The sequence below is a fragment of the Schistocerca nitens genome, chromosome 1, assembly GCF_023898315.1.
Source record: "Schistocerca nitens isolate TAMUIC-IGC-003100 chromosome 1, iqSchNite1.1, whole genome shotgun sequence".
Lineage (NCBI taxonomy): Eukaryota > Metazoa > Arthropoda > Insecta > Orthoptera > Acrididae > Schistocerca > Schistocerca nitens.
The window spans coordinates 826,791,372-826,812,024 of NC_064614.1; the positions used below are offsets into that span (position 1 = coordinate 826,791,372).

General features: G+C 36.7%; 1 protein-coding gene across 4 annotated transcripts in view; it reads right to left on the reverse strand.

The window, feature by feature from the left end:
* LOC126262789 (syntaxin-1A) overlaps positions 1–20,653 on the reverse strand; it is a 351,940-nt gene that overhangs the window by 56,639 nt on the left and 274,648 nt on the right. For 2 of the 4 annotated variants that reach the window (XM_049959630.1, XM_049959621.1), the window contains exon 10: positions 18,330–19,229. The exons of the other annotated variants lie outside the window; for them this stretch is intronic. In XM_049959630.1, coding sequence (XP_049815587.1) covers positions 19,152–19,229 — 78 coding nt within the window. In that variant the 3' untranslated portion in view covers positions 18,330–19,151. Of the gene's footprint in view, positions 1–18,329; positions 19,230–20,653 lie in introns of those variants that run through there. 4 annotated transcript variants of the gene reach the window in all.

Sequence of the window (20,653 nt, forward strand, 5' to 3'; positions counted from 1 at the left end):
TAACTACATATACAACTGCTCACTCAACAAAATACCCACACCTAAATACTGGATATTAGCACAACTCACACTAATACTCAAGGAAGGAAACATTTAATACAATTAATTACAGAGCCATATCACTGACATTAGTTTGCAGTGGGATTTTGGAGAGATACCATTTTCAAACGTAATTAATTACCTCAAGGAAAATGATCTGTTGACACACAGTCAGCAAATATTAAGAAAATATTGTTCTTGTGAAACACAACTAGTTCTTCATTCTCAGAAAGTAATGAGGACTAGCAACAGAGGACCTCAAATTGATTTTGTAACAAGCAGCTCCTAATGAAACTGCACCCATATGGAGTATTGTTTCAGTTGTACAACTGGATTCATCATTTCCTGTCAGGAAGATCACACAGGGTGTATACAAGGAAAAAAAATTCCCGGATTTCTTGATAAAAATACACTTTCTCCCAGGTGAAAATACACTTTCTCCGTGTTAAGTGAATGCATACTTTCCCTCGGAACTGTAAAACGTATCAATCCTTTGAATGTTTATGGTTTTATACACCGGCGTAGAATTTCCTGGCACTTTAGAAAACTCAACTCAGGGGAAAAAGAACATGTTTTAGAAAGATCTTTGTTATGCCGAAACATGTACTCTGCGTATCTTTGTATTACGAAAGTAAAAATTCGAATTCCACCAAACACCGCATGTTACTTTTTGAAACATTGAAATCGAGGTTGCAATGCGCTTTGTTAGCCAGTCATAGTTTATGTCACGTGATCTTGCCAGCCGACGACAGCGGGTATTCAGAGCAAAGGACACGTGATGTAGTCAGCCAATATCAGCATGACTTAAGTAGCATGAACACACAAACAGGAAAAGTTAATGGTTTAAATTAATATACATCTTGTTGCTACATGAAAAGCAAAGCTTTCACGTGTAATGTTGATCTTTTTTTGCGTGTGATACTCTTTGAGATATATCACGCAAATGTGCCAATAAAATGTTTAGTAATGACATAAATGTCTGATCATCTGTGCTCGAAATTCTTCTAAATGACTCATCATCAAAGAGTTGATTTTTAAATGAGAGTCAAATTCTCCATCATTTAAGAAATTCGTCATACATTCTCGCACATAGTTCATCTTGCATAAAAGGAAATTTACTTTGAATGTAACACTTTTCAAACCAGCATTTGCAATATTTTCCCGCGACCTGTTAGAAATAGGTTCGTTTCAGCAGTTGCCAGAGAGCCCCAGGTAACAGTCGTCACCGCGCTTGCGCAGGTACGATGGAATATCCTTTGTTACAGTATTGGTTCTTATCAGTCAAAATTACAAAAATTTAACTGAAAACTAAAACAATGAATAATTCCCAGACTTTTAAAAAATCCTGGGTTTTTCCCAGTTTTCTCCCAGATGAAAAAATTCCCGGGTTTTTCCCGGACCTCCCTGTTGTCCCGGGTCATATACGCCCTGTCACAATTGACAAAATCATAGAGTAAAACATTGCTGTCATTCTGCAAGGAAGTGTTCTAGGCACTCTGATTTTTCTTATCTACATAAATAGTTTAGAAGACAACTTGAGCAGCCATATTTCATTCTTTGGAGAAGCTGTCATTTACCATCTAGTACAATCGTCACAAGATCAAAATCAATTGGAAAATTATTTAGACACAATATTTGTACAGCACGAAAAGTAGCAAATGACACTAATAATGGAATGAGTGAGGTCATCCACAAGAGTACTAAAAGGAATCCATTAAATTTCAGTTACTACGGTAACAACTTAAATTGGAATGATTGCATAGATAATGTAGTGGAGAAGGCAAAGAATGTTTTATTGGCAGAAGATAGACAGTGCAACAGGTCTACTAAAGAAACTACACTGCTGGCCACCGTAAATGCAACACCAAGAAAGACAAGAGGTAGCACAACAAAATTTATTTTGTAGATAACATGTTGACCAAGTATCAAATGATTACGTTTACAGACGTCTGTGACATGTGGTTCCTGTCAGAATCAGTAGCCAGAGTAGTCGCCATTGTTGGAGATCACCGCTGCCACACGTCTCGGCATTGAGTCAAAGAGACGTTGGATGTGTTCCTGGGGTACAGCAGCCCAAGCAGCTTCCACACGTTGCCAAAGATCATCTGGTGTGGCAGCTGGGGATGTAATCTGGGTCACTCGTTGAGCAACCATAGACCACATGTTTTCTATCGGCGAAAGATCCGGAGAGCGAGCCGACCAGGGAAGCAATTCAGTCTGGTTATTGACGAAGAACCTTTGGACAATGCGTGCCACGTGTGGTCGCGCATTATCCTGTTGAAATATGGCTGTGGCCGAGCCCTGAAGGTAAGGAAGGACAACTGGCTCCAGCACCTCGGATATGTAGCGCCGGCTATTTAAAGTACCGGCAATGCGTACTAGAGGCGTGCGAGAGTAATATCCAATACCGCCCCATACCATAATACCCGGTGCAAGACCAGTGTGGTGGTGCGTAATGCAGCTGTCCAGCATCCTCTCTCCACGGTGTCTCCACACTCGAATCTGACCATCGTGGTGCTGCAGACAGAAGCGTGCCTCATCAGTAAAGACAACGTCATTTCATTCTGCCGTCCACATCCGTCTGTCATCACACCATTGGCGACGGAGACGTCTGTGGTTCTGCGTCAATGGTAGACGAAGCAATGGACGTCTTGCGGTTAGACGACTCTGCTGTAAACGGATTCGAATGGTACGCGCAGACACTGGATGATGCGTTACAGACGCAATGTGCTGTGCTATGGTTCGGGATGTCACTGAGCGATCCATCACTGCCACACGCACAATTTGCCTATCAGCACGTGCAGTGGTGCACCGAGGTGAATGCGATCGAATACGTTGGTCCGTCGTACCCTCCTGCATCCAACGGTCACATATCCGCATTACAGTTGTTTGGTTTCGTCCAACACGACTAGCGATTTCTCTGTATGATAGTCCACAATCTCGGTAAGCCACTATCCTTCCTCTGTCGAACTCTGATACTTGATCAAAAGATGTTTGCTGTTGTCTACGAGGCATAACTGATAGTCTTGTGAAACAACCACAAGGTAAACGCACGTGCCGAACGTACACTCGTCGAAATCACCAAGCCTTAAATGGCGCTATGAGGTGGCGCCACAGGCGCGCGTGATGTGCGTCTGCGCTGAAATTCTAATCAGTTGCATATCTCATCGCTGCAAACCCGTGGTGTAAATTTCACTTGATTCGGATGCTTCCTTCAGGGTGTTGCATTTACGGTGGCCAGCAGTGTACCTACAATGCACTTGTCCATCCTCCACTTGAACACTGCAGTACAATATGAGACCCTCCTCAGATAACACTGATGGAGAACACCAAAAAAGTTCAAAGCAGGGCAGCTTATCTGTATTATCACAAAATAGAGGAGTATTATCACAAAATAGAGGAGAGGTAGTTATGGATATAGTGAGAAAATCAGGACAGCAATCATTGAAACAAATGCACTTTTTATTGCAGAAGTATCTCTTCATGAAATTCAATCTCCAATGTTCTCCTTCAAATGCAAAAATATTTTGTTAATACCAACCTGCAGAGGGAGAAATGATCATTGTAATAAAATAAAAGCAATCAGAGTTCATATGGAAAGATTTAAGTGTGTGTTTTTTCCCATGCTCTGTTCAAAAGTGGAATGGTGGAGAAACAGTGTGGAAGTGTTTTGATGAACCCTCTGTCAGGCACTAGAGTGTGAAGAGCAGAGCAATCCTGTAGATGCAAATGCATATGTAGACTGTTACAGCAGCACCTGTCAATGAAATATACTGTTATTGTGGCAGTAAATTATTCTGTTAAGTAAATAAGTCTCCTATCTTCCTGTGCACTTCCTCTAACATTATTTCATTAAGTTACGATGAATTTTTCATCTTCACTTTTTCTGTAACTTTTGGATCAGCTACTATTTTTCCTTAAGATATTCCCTCATCATGAAGTCCACGATGAATAAATGATGATGATTTTGAGTACTAGGCGTCAATAAAATGTGTAATTAAATTATCTTGGTATGTTCTTCCTCCTACACTGTGACGCAAAGTGAACCCCCTTCCTTTCTTTAATAAATAAATAAAAAAAAAAGAATTTCATGTTGTCCAGTTCCTAATAGATGATGAAGCGAAATTGTTCCCAATTATGTATCCAGTACTTCCTAACAACTAGGACAATTCCTATCACAGATTTCAGAGTGATCTCTAATGAACAAATCATCGGTTTTTTTCAATACGAAGATGATAGTAAGTACATTAAAATTCCCTTTATCTTCAAAGTTCTTTTTCTGATTCATTGCTGAAGTCTTATGAAATCATAATGTTCACAGTTTAATAGCAGTATTTATATGATTATCACCAGAGGAATATGGAGGATGGACTATTATCTGCATATGCAGACAGAGAACTTCTCAAAAATAGAAGGGGCATTGAGGAACAGGCTGAAAACAAAATTTCCTGTCACTAGTATGTGCCTGTCCACTGTTCAGTGCCTCTTACTATTTCATGTGAGCCTGGTGTACCACATATACTGTAGAAACAGTGGTTGTTTAGTCACATACGGTTTTAGTTTTTAAACTGAGGTGCACAAATGACAACATATATTCCCCAGCTTTACTTTTAAGAATAACATGCTCCGCAGATTGGTTGGTTTGGGGGGATTAAAGGGACCTGACTGCGACGGTCATCGGTCCCTTTTTCCAAAAAATTAAAACCACCCAAAGAGAATAAAAACGAACAGCAGGAAAGATGTCAGACGACACAGGACAAGAAAGACTCCTACAGAGATCAGACAGAACAAATTAAATCACACAGAGTGTGACTGTGGTTGGCCGACCATAAGAGATAAAAAGGAAAAGCCAACCACCGAGAACACATTAAAAACACAGCGTAACATCGTAGGCCAATGGCCAGAATCAACACAAAAGAACAGAACAAACACCCAGAGTAAACGATAAAAACCCCCTGCCCAAATAAAACTAAGCCAGCCATAACAGGGTCATCAGATAAAAGGGCAGGGAGCGTATCAGGCAGCGCTGCTCCACAGATTTTGATGTACTTCCGTCACAATGATTTATCATGGTATGTTCTAGACTGGAAATAGTGCTGAAATGGCATAACTTTTAAATTTCTTCAGTATCATTTGTTTTCTCAACTGTTTTCATCAACCAACCAAAAGTATTAATTCTAACATAATACTCAGGATACAGAATATAATGGACATGCTGTGACAAGTCACAGATAGGCACAACAAGAAGACTGTCACAAAATAAGCTTTCGGTCAACCACACACACAACACAACACAACACACACAGATATGACTGCAGCTCTAGCAGTTGAAGCCATATTATGAGCAGCAGCAGCAGCAGCAGCAGCAGCAGCAGCACATGATGGGAGAGGCAACTGGGTGGGGGGTATAGAAGATGCTGGGGCTCAGAGGGAGGGATAGCAGGGTAGGGGCAGGGGTGGGGGTGGGGGTGGGGGTGACAAAGTGTTGCTGGGACGCGTGCAGGGATGAGGTGGATAGAGTAGGGCAGCTAGGTGCAGTCAGGTGGTTAGATGGAGACCATTCGAGAGGTGGGGGGGAGGGGGGAGGGGGGAGTAGCTGAAAAGGAGAGAAGTAAAAGGACTGGGTGTGTGTAGGATAAAGAACTGCGTAGTGCTAGAATGGGAACAGGGAAGGGGGGGGGGCTAGATGTGAGGACAAGAACTAATGAAGGTTGAGGCCAAGACAGTTATGGGAATGTAGGATATCTTGCAGGGAGAGTTCCCATCTGCACAATTCGGAGAGCTGATGTTGGTGAGGAGGATCCATTTGACACTGGCTGTGAAGCAGTCATTGATGTGAAGAATGCCGTGTTGAGCAGTGTGGTCAGCAACAGGATGGTCGAGTTGTTTCTTGGCCACAGCTTGTCAGTGGTCATTCATGTGAACAGACACCAGCTTTTCGTAATTATATGGGAGCTCTCCTTCCAATATATCCTATGTTCCTGTAACACTCCTGGCCTCAACCTTTGTTAGTCATTGTTGCACCCGTCTAGCCCATTCCCTGTTCTCATTCCGGCACTACATAGCTCTCTGTTCCTCGAACACACTCAGTATTTTTACTTCTCTCCTTTTCCACTAACACCCTCCCGCCTCCCTCTGTCTAACCTCGGGACTGCAACTACCTGCCATACCCCGTCTCCACCTCATCCCTGCACACTCCCCACCCAGCAGCACTTCACAGCGCCCCCCCCCCCCCCCCCGGACCCTCCTATACCTCTCCCTCTCCCTCCCAGCCCCAGACTACTCCTTACCCCCACCCTGTTGCCTCTTCCATCATGCACTGCTGCTGCTGCTGCTGCCGCTAATAGTGTGGCTTCAGCTACCAGAGACTGTGGTCATGTACGTGCGAGTTGCATTTGTGTGTGTGTGTGTGGGGGGGGGGGGGTGTTTGACAAAGGCCTTGTTGGCCGAAAGCTTATTCTGTGACAGTGTTGTTGTCCCCATCTGAGACTCAGCATTTCCCCTATATGGCGAGTAAAGTTTTCTACAGGACTTTATGGAAACTTCCTACTTTATGTAGTATACTGGGTAGACATATGAGTAACTGCATAGTGTGGTTAGTTTTGTGTTTCCGATTTGACTTTTAAAGAACAACATCTGCACTCTGTGCCTGTCACTGCTGCATGAATGATTTATCTTTTCACTGGATCTGATTATTGATGAATTCCTCAATTGTTTATACACTTCTGGTAAGCATCACTTTAAAAAGTTAGTTCTCTACAACATAGTTGCAATAAAAACAAAAATTCTAGACAGAATAAACTGTGTGTTGAAAGATGTACCAAACTGTGACGCAAACCTGGAATCTTGAGTATTTTCTGCCAATTTCTTAATGAAGAAGTTCCCCGAGTCGTTTATCCTTTATTCTGCAAACCTCCACAAATTCTCTTTACATATTTTCTGCATAATTTCTTTCATCATCATCATCAAACTTTTTACTGAGCAATTTGTCATTCTCACCTGCTTCCATAGCTTTCAAACACATAGTTTGATGATTAAAGACAGCATTAAAAAGCTAGGGCAGTTTGCAACTCAAAACAAAAAATGAAATTAATGGCACCCAAACACTATTAGGATACTTGCACATCATTTAACATGTTAAACACAAAAATATCAGGGCCATATAATTAGAACAAATGAATACACATCAGCATTTTACACTACCATGAGCACATACATGGCAATACAATCACAATGAAATGCAAACTCAAAAAATTGGATACAGCATACACTCTCACTCATCAATTACATACTTCAATCACATAAAATATTTTTTAAGTGTTTTGTACTAATGCTATTGCCAATAAATCCCAGTCAACTTCATTTGGTGCCTCAATTTATGTTCAACAATATATTCATGTGATTAATCCCCCCCCCCCTCTCTCTCTCTCTCTCTCTCTCTCTCTCTCTCTCTCTCTCTCTCTCTCTCTCTCTCACACACACACACACACACACACACACACAATAATTTAATTACTGTGTTTTTCAAGAAAAGGTTTCGTATTTAGACATGCTAGATGTGTCCCTTACTCCGAGGGCAAAGAAATACATGAAAAGCAATCACAAAGGAATATTTTTGTCTGTCATTTTCTGTACACTGTGTTCAATTGTTTATACTGGCTACTTACCATGCGAAATGCAACACTGCAATAAAATCAATACACTACATGGGAATAAACGAACAGATACACACACTAACTAAAACTAAGCAAATGATGAAGGAAGCAAAATTAAAACGTAATGCAAATATTATATATACGTAACATCTGTATTGCACATGATCAGAGTAACAAATATATATTATCAGTAGAAACAATGAATAAAATAAATACACACACTTACACATAATATGAAAGAAACTATACATTCAGAACCAAGAAGGGAAAGCATCTAGAAAATACAATTTTCTTGTGGTTTACTTACATCATTATCATCATCCCCACCACCATCAGAGACTATTTTTAGACGCACAAAATTCAAGCACTGTGGAGAATGTATTTATCAGCCTTGCTGTACACCAGATATCTTCTGAACACCAATGCAGATATGTTTGTCAAATTTCACAACAATAAATATTATTATAATGCTGTTCTGCCCACAATCCAAAGCACAGTTTCACAAATACACATTTTGAATTATTTTTCAACTTTCTTTAGCCTTGTTTGGTGTTTATAAATATTATCATAGTCTGTCAAGCACATAAAGCGATAATGCTGCATACACAAATGAGAAACTGAAAAAATTGGAAATGCATGACAAATGTTTCCATAATTATTGTTAACCTTTGCATCAAACATTGGCAGTTCACCTTTTGTGAACAAAATCACCTGCATAATTTGAAATATTTCCTCATTTAATATGTCTGTGTAAGTAACATAAACCTATGCCCCATAGGTTTTTGATACTGGCAGAGAACTTTGTTATACAGGTTCTAAGTTTTGATCTGATGATGGCAGTAGCCGAAATAACACAAAAAAATAAAGAAATTTATTTCCTTTATTAATTAGCAGTTCACATCTTATTTTGCCATAAAAGTGAATTACAGCAGAATAATTAATTCTAAATTAAAAAAAAAAATGGGGGTGGGGTATGAGGCTAGTTGTTATATTCAGAGAGAGAGAGAGAGAGAGAGAGAGAGAGAGAGAGAGAGAGAGAGAGAGAGAGAGAGAGAAAGAAAATGATACGTGGGTAGTACAGGACACTCCTGAATGAGGTGAATTCCTGTAATTCACTAGGGGTACAGGGGTAAAAAGACAGACAACATCGGTAGCAGACAAACTGGAAAGTTGAATAATACTGGTGAGTGCTTATCCACATGACTATCTGTACTCTCTTGTTACATTGTCAGTCTGTAATAAGCTATGAAACAAACAGTGAATTAACTATGTATCTTCAAAATGCTACTTGCTCAGAAAATATCCTGTTTTATTGCAAACAATTATTGGTAAGGTGTATAAAGTGACAAACGCATGCACGTGCACTTTGATGATTTGCTTCAGTTTGTAGTAATTCCCTTAACATTTCCTTTGAGAATGTACTCAATGAAATATGCAGAAATCTGGATCTTTGAAGACTTGGCACAAAATAACAAAAATTTATGAAATAATAGCATAGTTTTTAAGATGACAGAGATTAAACTGAAGTGCCGCAGATGTATATACAATTTAACACTCAACACTGCTGACAGTTTGTTGTAGTACACCCTCTTACATTTTTGTCCAGCCAACTTGTTACAAATTTAATTATTGCTTTCAACGAAAACAGTTCAGTATGTCATTTTCGTTCTCAACAACTCCTTTAATTTTCTGCAATTGCTGCGCCCCCCCCCCCCCCTCCACCCTGCCCAAGAATCCCAAAATTTTAACTAAGAAGTCTTAAAAAAAATATTATGTGACAATCAATGATCATTTTTTGTGCAATGTAAACATGTTACATAAAGAAAGGTCATGGCAAAATAAGATACAATTTTATATGAACAAAATCTTGTATTTACTTCAAAATGACACCTTAGATAATTAAGATCTGTAATATGATTGGCAGTAATGTGAACTGCAGCTCTGAATTGCTTTTTTGAAATTTATTTTTAATACAAGTGTCAAACATTTTACAGAAACATCTGCGCATGCAATTCCATATGCATACAATCACATATTGTGCCAGATCTTAACATTACAGATACTTTAATCTTTGTAACAAAAGAAAAATACACAAACATGATGCTTCCAGTTTCAACTTTTTTTTTTTTTGCAGCTGTGATGCTGGTAACATACATTAAATGGCTATCACAAACAATAGTGACTTTCTTTAAAATATTCAAATCTTGAGTATTGCATTGAATTATAGAAGTATTATATTAAATGTAAAATGCTTAATACAAACTAGGCATACTGTCCGAGATATTTAGGACACAGGAATTAGTAAGTACTTGCAGATTTCTTGTATTACAAGGAGCTTGTAGAAATGCATTTGCTCTGGGAAGCCTTAATATAGCAAGGAAGGTATTTAAAGTATTATGTAAAACTATTCCCCCCCCCCCCCCCCCCCCAATCACACATCACACACATACAACTTTTATAGCAACAATATCACATTAAAGTCTTATCATCAACATCATCTAATACTAATATTATTTGTTATAATTCATAACAAATTTTTACACAACAAGAAAACTATGAAAATTTAATATTCAGTTAAAATCATGCATTAAAAAATAACAAAAAGGCCAAAACAAAAAGAAAATTTGAAGCAAACTGTGCAGTACCTAAACTGCGACTACGCTAAACAGTGTACTTAAGAAACACAAAATAGATAACTGATTTATTCCTACCTTTATTTATTTATTTCTAAAAAGTAATTCACACTTATTGCTCAACAGGTAGTATGTATTTACTACATATTTTTCTGACAGTTCCAATTTTTCAATATGACCTGTGAATTTTTGCACTAGGTTTTTAACTTTGAAGTTACAAAAAAATTGTTGTAATAAGGTGAGCACAGATGAGAGTATCTGCGAGAAGATCAAAGACAATACTTTCTGAAAATTGTTGCAGATAATAGCATGACAAATAATCGCTAATCGAAGCACAGAAAACTCACTGAACCAGAAGACGCTCATAAAAATTGAGGGATTCTTCACCAACAATCACTGGAGGGGAGGGGTAAAATATATATGTGTGTGTGTGTGTGTGTGTGTGTGTGTGTGTGTGTGTGTGAGAGAGAGAGAGAGAGAGAGAGAGAGAGAGAGAGAGAGAGAGAGAAGGTGCAGAAAGGGGGTGGGGTGGGAGAGAGAGAGAGAGAGAGAGAGAGAGAGAGAGAGAGAGAGAGAGAGAGAGAGTCCTCAGGTACATTAGTTAAAAACTACTAGCTTTATGTGCCCATTTGCTTCTGTATTTTCTCCATATTAAGGAGTGGTAGTTTGTCCTCAAATCATTAGCTATCTTTCATTCACATATTTCCATTACAATGATGATGATGATGATGATGATGATGATGATGATGATGATAATAATAATAATATTGTTATTGTTAAAGAGAGACAAAGAGACCCTTTATACACAGTAAAGGAAATAATTCTAACAATCTCTAAATCTGGGAGGATAATTCGTGCATAGCTTCATATAATGGAAGGCTTCTTACAAATTGAAAGTCCACTCTTGCATAAATTTAATACATTCTGTTGGTAAGAGACACTTGTCAACAAGTTTATGGAAGGAAGGACAGTAGCTTGAGTTCACCTGATGAAAAGTTCCATCATCATAGATTTTTTCCCCACATACACATTCAGTTATTGTATCCCAAGATGCAGTCAGTCATCTTCTTCCCATTCTGAATGAAGTTCACTACAATAACTTTTTTAGTCACTATCCCTAGACAAAAATAATACCTTTACTTCAAAGTGAACTAATGAGTTTAAAAAAATTAAAATAAATGTCTTGAGAATACTATGAGAAGCTACATTTGTTTATACTAACAGTTTTCAAACCATGAAACACTTGTCAATCATGATGTTTCACTTTGGGTTCTTCCTCTAAAGTCTGAAGAAAATGGGGCAAGCACTTTAGAATTTCGAAGCATCTCAGAAGAGAGCAAGATGTGCTGCACCCTCTTGAGGATGTACTTAAATCAAAAAAATATTGCTGGGAATTGAAATACTCTGGCTGTGAAAGATATTTTTCTCCATGCAACATAGCTCCAATTGGTATACTGTGGCATGCAAGGAACATCTGCTTTGGCATCAGATGTAAATTGATTGTTACAAACTCAATTATTTACAAAAATGACAAAGAACCAATTTTGGTTTAACTGATCTTCAGAAACAAATGAGGTTTATTATTTTCACTGAATAAATGCATGTGTTGCTGCCCTGTCAAATTATCTTATATGTTGTATGGTCTCATAAAGGTCAAGTATGTCTTCATAAATGAAATTTAGCCAATAAGTCACAAACAGTTCACTGTTTACAAACACAGCTCTCCATGAAAACAATGTGCTTACATTACTATGTAAATCATCTTCTGTAATACAAAAAAATAAACTTGTGTTCCCAAAAACATTGCAATTTATTTACTGTGATGCACACAAATGCTCATTACTTCCTCTAGGTAGCCACCACCATGTATTAAAACACTATATTCAATAAAATGATGAAACACCTGTACATTTTATGCCTCTTCAGCAGCTTGTACTGCAATTTCACCATTTATTTCGTGAAGTAGCTTCTCATTCAGTCCCATGAAGCTACCGGGTCTTCCTTCCAGATTTTCCACAGTCATTAAGACTCAATATTTACAAATTCACACCAACAATCTTGCATGCTGATCTCTCACTCATGGCACACTCATTAATCAGTATATATCTTTGTGATTCATGACCATCGCTGATCGCCCTAGGATAAAGTTATGCAATCTGATTTCCTCCTCATTCACTCTCTGGTGCTGCAAATACATACAGCTTGCACATACACTGTTCATTCTGAATGGAACTCAAAAACCCTTATTTGTCATGCAGCTTATGGCCATGGTGGAGAAGAATTCAAAACCTGTTGTTTTCAGCGTGCCAATAATTGTCACACAAGAAGCACGTTATCTTTTGGAGGGTAGAAAGAAGCATACTTTGTGTGAAGAGGATTTAAGCTTTCGAGAGTCAAGATACCCTCATTTCCCATCACCAGTTTGAGAACAGTATCATTTATCCCACACTGACAATCAAGCTGAGGAAGCTGGGCAAGCGTATGTACACAATGACTTACTAAAATTTACTGTTTGTTGACTAACATTACTGTCATTCAGATATACTCTGTCAACAGTTTCACACATCTCAGAAATTCGACATGAAAGCATTTGGTCCCATTGATTTTTCATTTTCATTCAACACAATAATTTTCGTCTTCCTCATTTACATGCTTTATATTATTGCACTTGAGTCCAGTCAAAATTACCTTATTGATAAGAGTAATTATATTTTGGAATATATGGTATTTGAGTTACATTTGATGGATGTAGAAAACTCTTGCTTATTTCATGTTTCAAAGTCAACAGCAAGCTGAATGATGAAGTCTTTTAGGGTTTCCCAACCTTATGATGACTTCACTGACATAAGTGATTTTTCAGGTTTGTAAGCTAATGCAATTTAGCTCCTATGAAGACGAGTTTCCTGGCAACAGTGAGCAGCATATTTTACAAGATCCCTTTCTGTAGTTGCACTAGCTTGAGGTTATACAAACAGGTGAACTGTTCAACTTCACTGCCTTTGTCCCATGTTTAAAATGCAAAATATGTTTCTTTAAAGTGCCATTTAAGCATCACTTATCTTTAAGTTTGTTTCCTTTCCTTTAAAATTGTTGTTAGCTATTTAAATAAAACATTTATCATAAGTGTCAAAATTTCTTAACAGTCCATTCACAAGTTTATATTGTCTAGCGATTCACCAGAAAGATTAATTTGGAAATAAAAAAGCTATCTCCTAATAAGGTACCTATCTATTCTAGTAAAACTATATAATAGGTCAATTATCCTGGTGATTTCGGTATGATGTGTTATTTATTTGGCTACTTAGACGACTTTCATTGAGGCTGTAAGAGGAGAGACTGTTTTTGAATGAAGTACTTTTGTCACCACCACCAGTGGAAGTTAACAGACCTCTGGGCACCACTATGTAGACAAATCACATAGAAATTTGCCCAATCATAAAAATCCAGCAGACATATAACCATGTGAAAGCAGTCTGAATAAAATATGGGAATCAACAGTGGTTCAGAACCAACGTTCAGAGAACGAAAGAGTAAAGTTCAGCAAATTTATTAGAACTGCTGGGGAAGGATTGCATGTATTCATTCGGAAGGTCTTCCACTAGTAAATAACTCTCTTTACTTCTCAATCTCTCAATCATCTATACCTTTTTTGACATCCATGTCTCTCAAGGACTGGCATTTCAGCTTACACAGCGGGCCTTTATCGAGAACATTTTCTCACAAAATTGAGATAATTTGGTGCCCACCACCCTTTCCTTTTTCCACACTAATGACCTATCATTTGGTGCTCTCCCCTTTTCTTCCCTACCACATACATTGTCAATACTCGAGTCCTTGGAAAGGCCTTTAAAACTAAATTTAAATCTAGTGACTGTGGAAGAGAGAGTGTGTGTGTGTGTGTGTGTGTGTGTGTGTGTGTGTGTGTGTGTGTGTGTTCCTCCAGCCATCTTCCGTCCCCTTCTTCCAGAAGAATCGTTGATCCTACCACCGCTTGTTGAGTCAGTTTTTAAATTATCCAATTATATTACAATTAAATACGTTAATATTTATGAGAAGGTTTGAACAATGAGTACCTGTGACAGCTCAGGACAATCAAGACTCTACAACAGAACCGTAACATGTTTCAACCCTCTCATTGCTTTCCAAAGGACCGCTTTTATTACAGAGAAAATTTGTGCCTCAGTAGACAAAATTTTTATAACACACAGCCAATATACTTACATATGAACAACAACACAATATGTAACATAAAAACTGAAATGTCTTAAGTTAGAAAAATCACAGGATGCACTGTGTAGTACAGAATGCATTTATTAATCAATAATCATAAATTATTGTAAAAAGACAAAGGAAGAGTATGGTTTAACAACATACTGATGAGTGTGTTAGTGCCAGAACACGAACATGGACTGGAGGAAAGAAGTTTTATTTTTTCCAGATTTACCATCGTAACATCAGCATTAACTGTTGCAGACAAAAAATGGAAAAACAAATGTGAATGACCAGGTGGAAATTTAAAAACACAACAAAAGAAAGAGGCTCACAGAAATGTGTAATTGCAAATTTGATTAGGACTACTCCTATGCCAGTGTTAGTTTCTCTATAACAAAGGAGATACAACAGAGAACAAAGCAAAATTTATGTGAACAGTGCCAAAGTGACTGGATTTGTTACAAAGCCAATTAGGCAAAAATCTATTCTTCGTGTTTCGGTTGGTGTTCAACAACAAATATCACTGTATGGCACAATAACTGAAGTACCTCCATTTAAGTACACCCCTACATTCTAAAAATTATGCCTTGCTTTCAAAATCTCTAATACATTTTGTTTACTTAGGTATCTTGTCAAATTATCTATCAAATAAGGCATATGCATCACTGTAGACATTATTCACTAAGAGGATAAACAGAAAATATGACAGTCTTGTTACAAGATTTTAAATGCACATCATCTTAAATACAACTTTCGATAGCATGGAAAACATCTGGAACGGTTGTTCTGCTTTCTGTACACACCCTGAGGACATTCATCTCATATCCGTTTTAATGACGACCTAAAACTACTGTTGATAACTAGAAAAAAAATGTAGCAAAAAAACTGCCTTTGAATTTTTTTAAGGAAACTGCCTGTTGTTCTAGTGAACTGATTTGCGTTGAAATTTGAATCTGGTTGTCTGCACGGAAAATTGGGAAACTGTGTGTTTCAAATCCGAGTCCTCTTACTTAACCCCTTCGCTCACTTTCATAATAGGGAGACAGTGATGTAGTATCAAATTCCACAATACTGGAGCCAAGTTCTCATGAGAAATGAGTTAACAGCCAGAGGGTGAAAAGTATACACAACTGATATTCGGTCACATTTTGGACTAAATTTCTTGAGTTTTGCACCACATTCATCAAGATCATTTCCATAATTACTGTTCAAGAAGCTAATTATCGCTGCTTTTGCTGGGTCATCTTAACCAATTGTAATAGTATGTATTGTCAAATAAAAGAACGTTGTCCCAAGGTGGCACTACAAACATTAGCAGCTTCTGGTTTCTTCTGTAAAATCTTTAACATAAGGTTAACATAAACCTTGAGTGTGAACTGTTCGTAACATTTCCTTAGTTCTCCACTGTGGCTCCTCACACGATCTTTAACTACGAGCTATCTTACTGTGGCTCCCAGTTATCATATACCCATGTCTCTCTTCTTTGCCCTTACAGCCAATTGTTTCAATTCTTGTCTTCAGAGGTTTCAGAGCATCTCTAATGCTTGTCTAACTCAGTGACTACTTAAGAGAGCGGGTTGCACACAAGCTGCTTCACAAAACAAAATGTCATTGCGGTATGCAAATTATCAATTTTTCTCCTCTGATCAGTTTCTGCAGAGTGAAAAATTCACTAGAAAGATTGTATATTAACTCTGTCCATCTATCTGCAGTTGTGATTGTGGCGGCAGGTCAACAGGTGAAATTTGGAAGTTAAAAAAGTACCAGTTCCACAAGTATTTAAAGTAGAAAAAATGTAACAATATTAAAGTAGAAAGAAGATTATTGAGCATAATAGCACTATGCATGGGATCAGAAAACATAGTTGTGATTGTTTTTGTGGAGATATTCTTAAGAAGCAAGATATGACAGGGTTTAAGATAAGACGGTTAATAGCAAATATGTTGGTGTAATAATGAATCATGAGAGTTGCAGTTTTACAATTTTAATTAACAGAACATTAATTACCCAAAATTATTTATGTACAAATTGGCATACTTTGTCTGTTTACCTCTTTCCTCACAATTTTCATTCTACTGGGACAGAATAGAGATGCAGTGGTTCTGCAAATAACTACATGCTTGAAATAGGAACTGAATATATGTAAAGCTGTTAATGAAAATCAAGGAGCTCTAGAGGACTTATGAAGAAACTACACCACCTTTTTTTGCATTGTCGAGAGCAAGAAACTTTCAGAATGAAATATTTAATACGTTTAGTACAAAAGTGGGCTACAATAACATTTTATCACTTTAAGAATGAGAAAACAGGTAATTCTTGACTGGGAGTCTCAATACCCTGAAAGCAATATGGGTCACATCTGATCATAGTTTGCAACAAAAAGAATATTATACAGCTTACATGAGTCATAAGAAAGTAACATTGAGGAAAATTAATTTCACATGGTTTTTTACTCTTTTACAATATTCTACACATAAAAGAAGGGCTGCTAGGAGATACATTTTCTAGCTCATGTTCTAAATGCAACACATGAAACTAACCTAGTTGAAGTGCCTGAAGTCATTTTACGTTTAATTTTTCTTATTTGGGACACACTGAGTAAATAGGACAGGAGGGTGCAGAGAGCGAAAATAGTGTGTGGGGGGGGGGGGGGGGGTTTGGAGAGAGAATCTAAGAATGACTTCACATTTTGTGTGTTATATACTAAGTAAATTACTCCTTGGCTGATATTTTCACTCTGCTGGGCTCATGATGGTGTCTTGACCATTTTGAAAAAAGTTATTCAAAATAATTTAGTTATGCAGTTTACTATTTATTGTCTTTCATGAAATTCATTACACTATATTAAGAAATCTTAGTATGAAATACAAAAATAATGTCCTGTGTCTTATAAAGAAATTTAAGGAAAGAAGGCACTGCTTATTGACAACTTTTAAATTTTAACCTTTCTGTTAGTGACTAATAATTTCCCTGCACAGCATACTGAAACTACAATACAAGTGAAATTTGAACTAAGTTAAAACCTACAAACATCCAAAAGTATTTGCATTTGGTGATATTTTATCATGGTTGGAAAGATGTACGTATTTCCAATGTGATACATATACTATTTTACCATTCCAGTCTGCATATGAGCTTGCAGATTATCCTCCCAGCCACAACTGATGACACATCTGACATTGTTTAATTTTGATTAACACATTTTATGAGATTTAAAAAATAATGCACTACCAGGAAAGCTTGTCAAGTGAAGAAATTATTCCCATAGGACAGTAATCAAGATGAATTCTTCATAACAAATACAAAGTAATTATATAGAAGCATTGAAATATAAATAAATCATCTAATTTTTATAAAATGCAACTTGACTGTAAAAATAATTAAAATATTTTAAATGCTTAGAAAAATGCTGTCAATAGATCTGTTAACTTTTCTCTACTATGCTGTGACTTAAATATAATGCAAAAGGCATTTCAAGAATTCTACTACATGCATCAGAAAATATCTCTATGTAATTAATTTTATTTTTATAAAAGAGGTACTCCAGGCAGTTTCATGTAATAGAAATGAGATGAAAAACTGCTCACTGCCATGCAGCAGTAGTGGTACTAGTACTTCTAGTTGCCTCACCACCACGCTATGGCAGCAGACTGTTACATTAATGATTTGCTGTTTTATATTGCTAAACTAATAAGGTAGAAGCAACTTCGAAACTACATTTTTAATGAATGTTTTGTATTTCAATTATACATAACACAATACAGAATAATGTCGAAAAAAGGCATTGCAGTTTTCAATGTAACTAGTGAGTAATTAGGCATTTTATTCTTTTCTTTAAAACTGTACAAACATGTTCAGACTTCCCCAGAAAGCCAATTATGGAGAAAAAGGTATTACCTGTCTAGTTGACAGAGAACTGACAGGTTTTAAATAGTATGAATAACTTGATAAATTTACAGGAGGCATAAAACAATAGGAACTTCATTATTATTTATGCTATTGAGCAGCAGCAAGTATAATGAAACATGATTACATTTCAACATCCAAGTTTTAAACATAATTATTTCCAACACTGCCTTTTAACAAATATCAAAACTGGATTTATTAGCCCACCATATGAACTGCCAGCTATAAGAAGTATTCTGTATTATTACAATCATCTGCTTTCAAAGCAAGAATATTCAAATATTTATCACACTTTTTCATATTGCTATCAACATTTTCAAATTATATATTACAAAATTATTGTTGTTGTAATGAAAATATCATAATTTACTCTCATTTTAACTAATTTACTACTGTACATTAATTACACAATGTCCTGAACATTTCATCAGTAATCCAAACAAGGGACAGAAAACACACACACCCGAGCATGTAAGGTAGAGTTTGCGCTTACGTTTCCTCGCAAAGCCAGCAGATGTCATCACACTTCAAGACTTCCCAGTGCAAAATGTTGTAAATACCTACCAAAACTAATACTTTATGAAATTGATTCCTGCACTGTAACATTGTTTACAAATGCTCTTCCTTAACAGATTTTCAGGCACAACAGACTTTAGGGACGTGGGGTTAACGCAAGCGAGTCTTAGGTAACTATTTCACCAGGCATTCAGCTCAAAGTGACTGCCAAAATAATAATTAAAATGATGGCGACTACTACGAGGCAGATTATTAACAGGATCTTTTTCTGTGAACAAAACAAAAAAATGGGGTAAATTAAAAAGAAGCATTCAAGCAAAATGGTAATATAATGCAAATAGTTAACTCCTTTTTTGCCAAAACATGAATGGTGTGACATACCATACTGTAGAGAAATTAGTCACTAAAAACTACAAATTTGTCAGTTACTGGTTAAAAAAAATGACTTTATCAAAAGGTACTTAAGAGCTGGAAACTATTGTCAAATTGTTGCACTAGCAGGAAGCCATGTGAATGCAAAGCTACTTTCTTACACTTTGATGAATTTATCTTTGTAATACTAGAAGTACTGTCACACCACCCACAAAACCCTTAACTCATGCTCTAAGGAATTACTTATAGAAGGGACCTCCTAATGCAATATGTTTTGTGACTTACATTACTTTTAGTCTAAATTAGAAGTGCATAAAAAGGTGCAATATTAGTGCATTAAATGCAACTGGATGCAAAATACTCTCAATTATATGAGCAGTACTTAATTTTTATTTCAAGAAATATTTCATATTTTACATATCAAAGGAAAATTTGAAATAGAGCTCAATATGCACAAGTCACAACTAGAACTAAAATGCAAACAATTGAGAAGTATTAAGAATATATATTATGAAGAAGTAACACCATGTAGTGGTAGTTCTTCAGAGCAGTGTGGCTGATGAACTGCAATAAACACATTGTAAAAAAAAAAAAAAACAGAACAACACATTAAAAAACCAAGAGATTGATCTAGAGCTCAAAAACATCTGTAAATATTCTGGCGCAATCTCACAGGTTTGGTGCTATATTCAGACCATAATTTAGTGTAATCCAAGCACGTTTTTCACTCCAATTCATTTGGAAGAGAAATGCTACCTGACTAAATGATACATAGCAAAAAAGGAAATGAATATTATTGTGGCAGATGAGTGAATCAATTGCACCTATCAAAATATATGATTCCAGAAGGAATGAGTGAATAACTGTTAACAGGCAAGTATTGTTTTTATAAGATCAGAGGTAACTGAATACAAAAAGATATGGGAAGATGAGAGAAAAATGAAATAAAAAGAAAAAAACTTAACTGTTCTACTGAGAAGCAGTGAAATATCCACAGCATTCAGAAAACAAAATTGAAATAACTACTGAATTTAAGTATAAAATACTATGTGGGTTTTGATAAATGCTAGTTTATGTTACTTTGATCTACAGTAGCATTTTTCAACACTGAGTTTAAAAATGCAGATATGGAAGCTATATACATCATTTGAAGAAGAGGGCTGTGTTCAGTTCTAAGACTTTTCTTGCCACTGGCAAATATTTTACACTTGACCAGAGTAACAACACAATCGTGGGTAAAACGAGAACATCATACCGTTTCTGCATTTTTTTTTTTACATATATGAGACTTTAGAGAAGTTAGGCAACATCACTAGAATT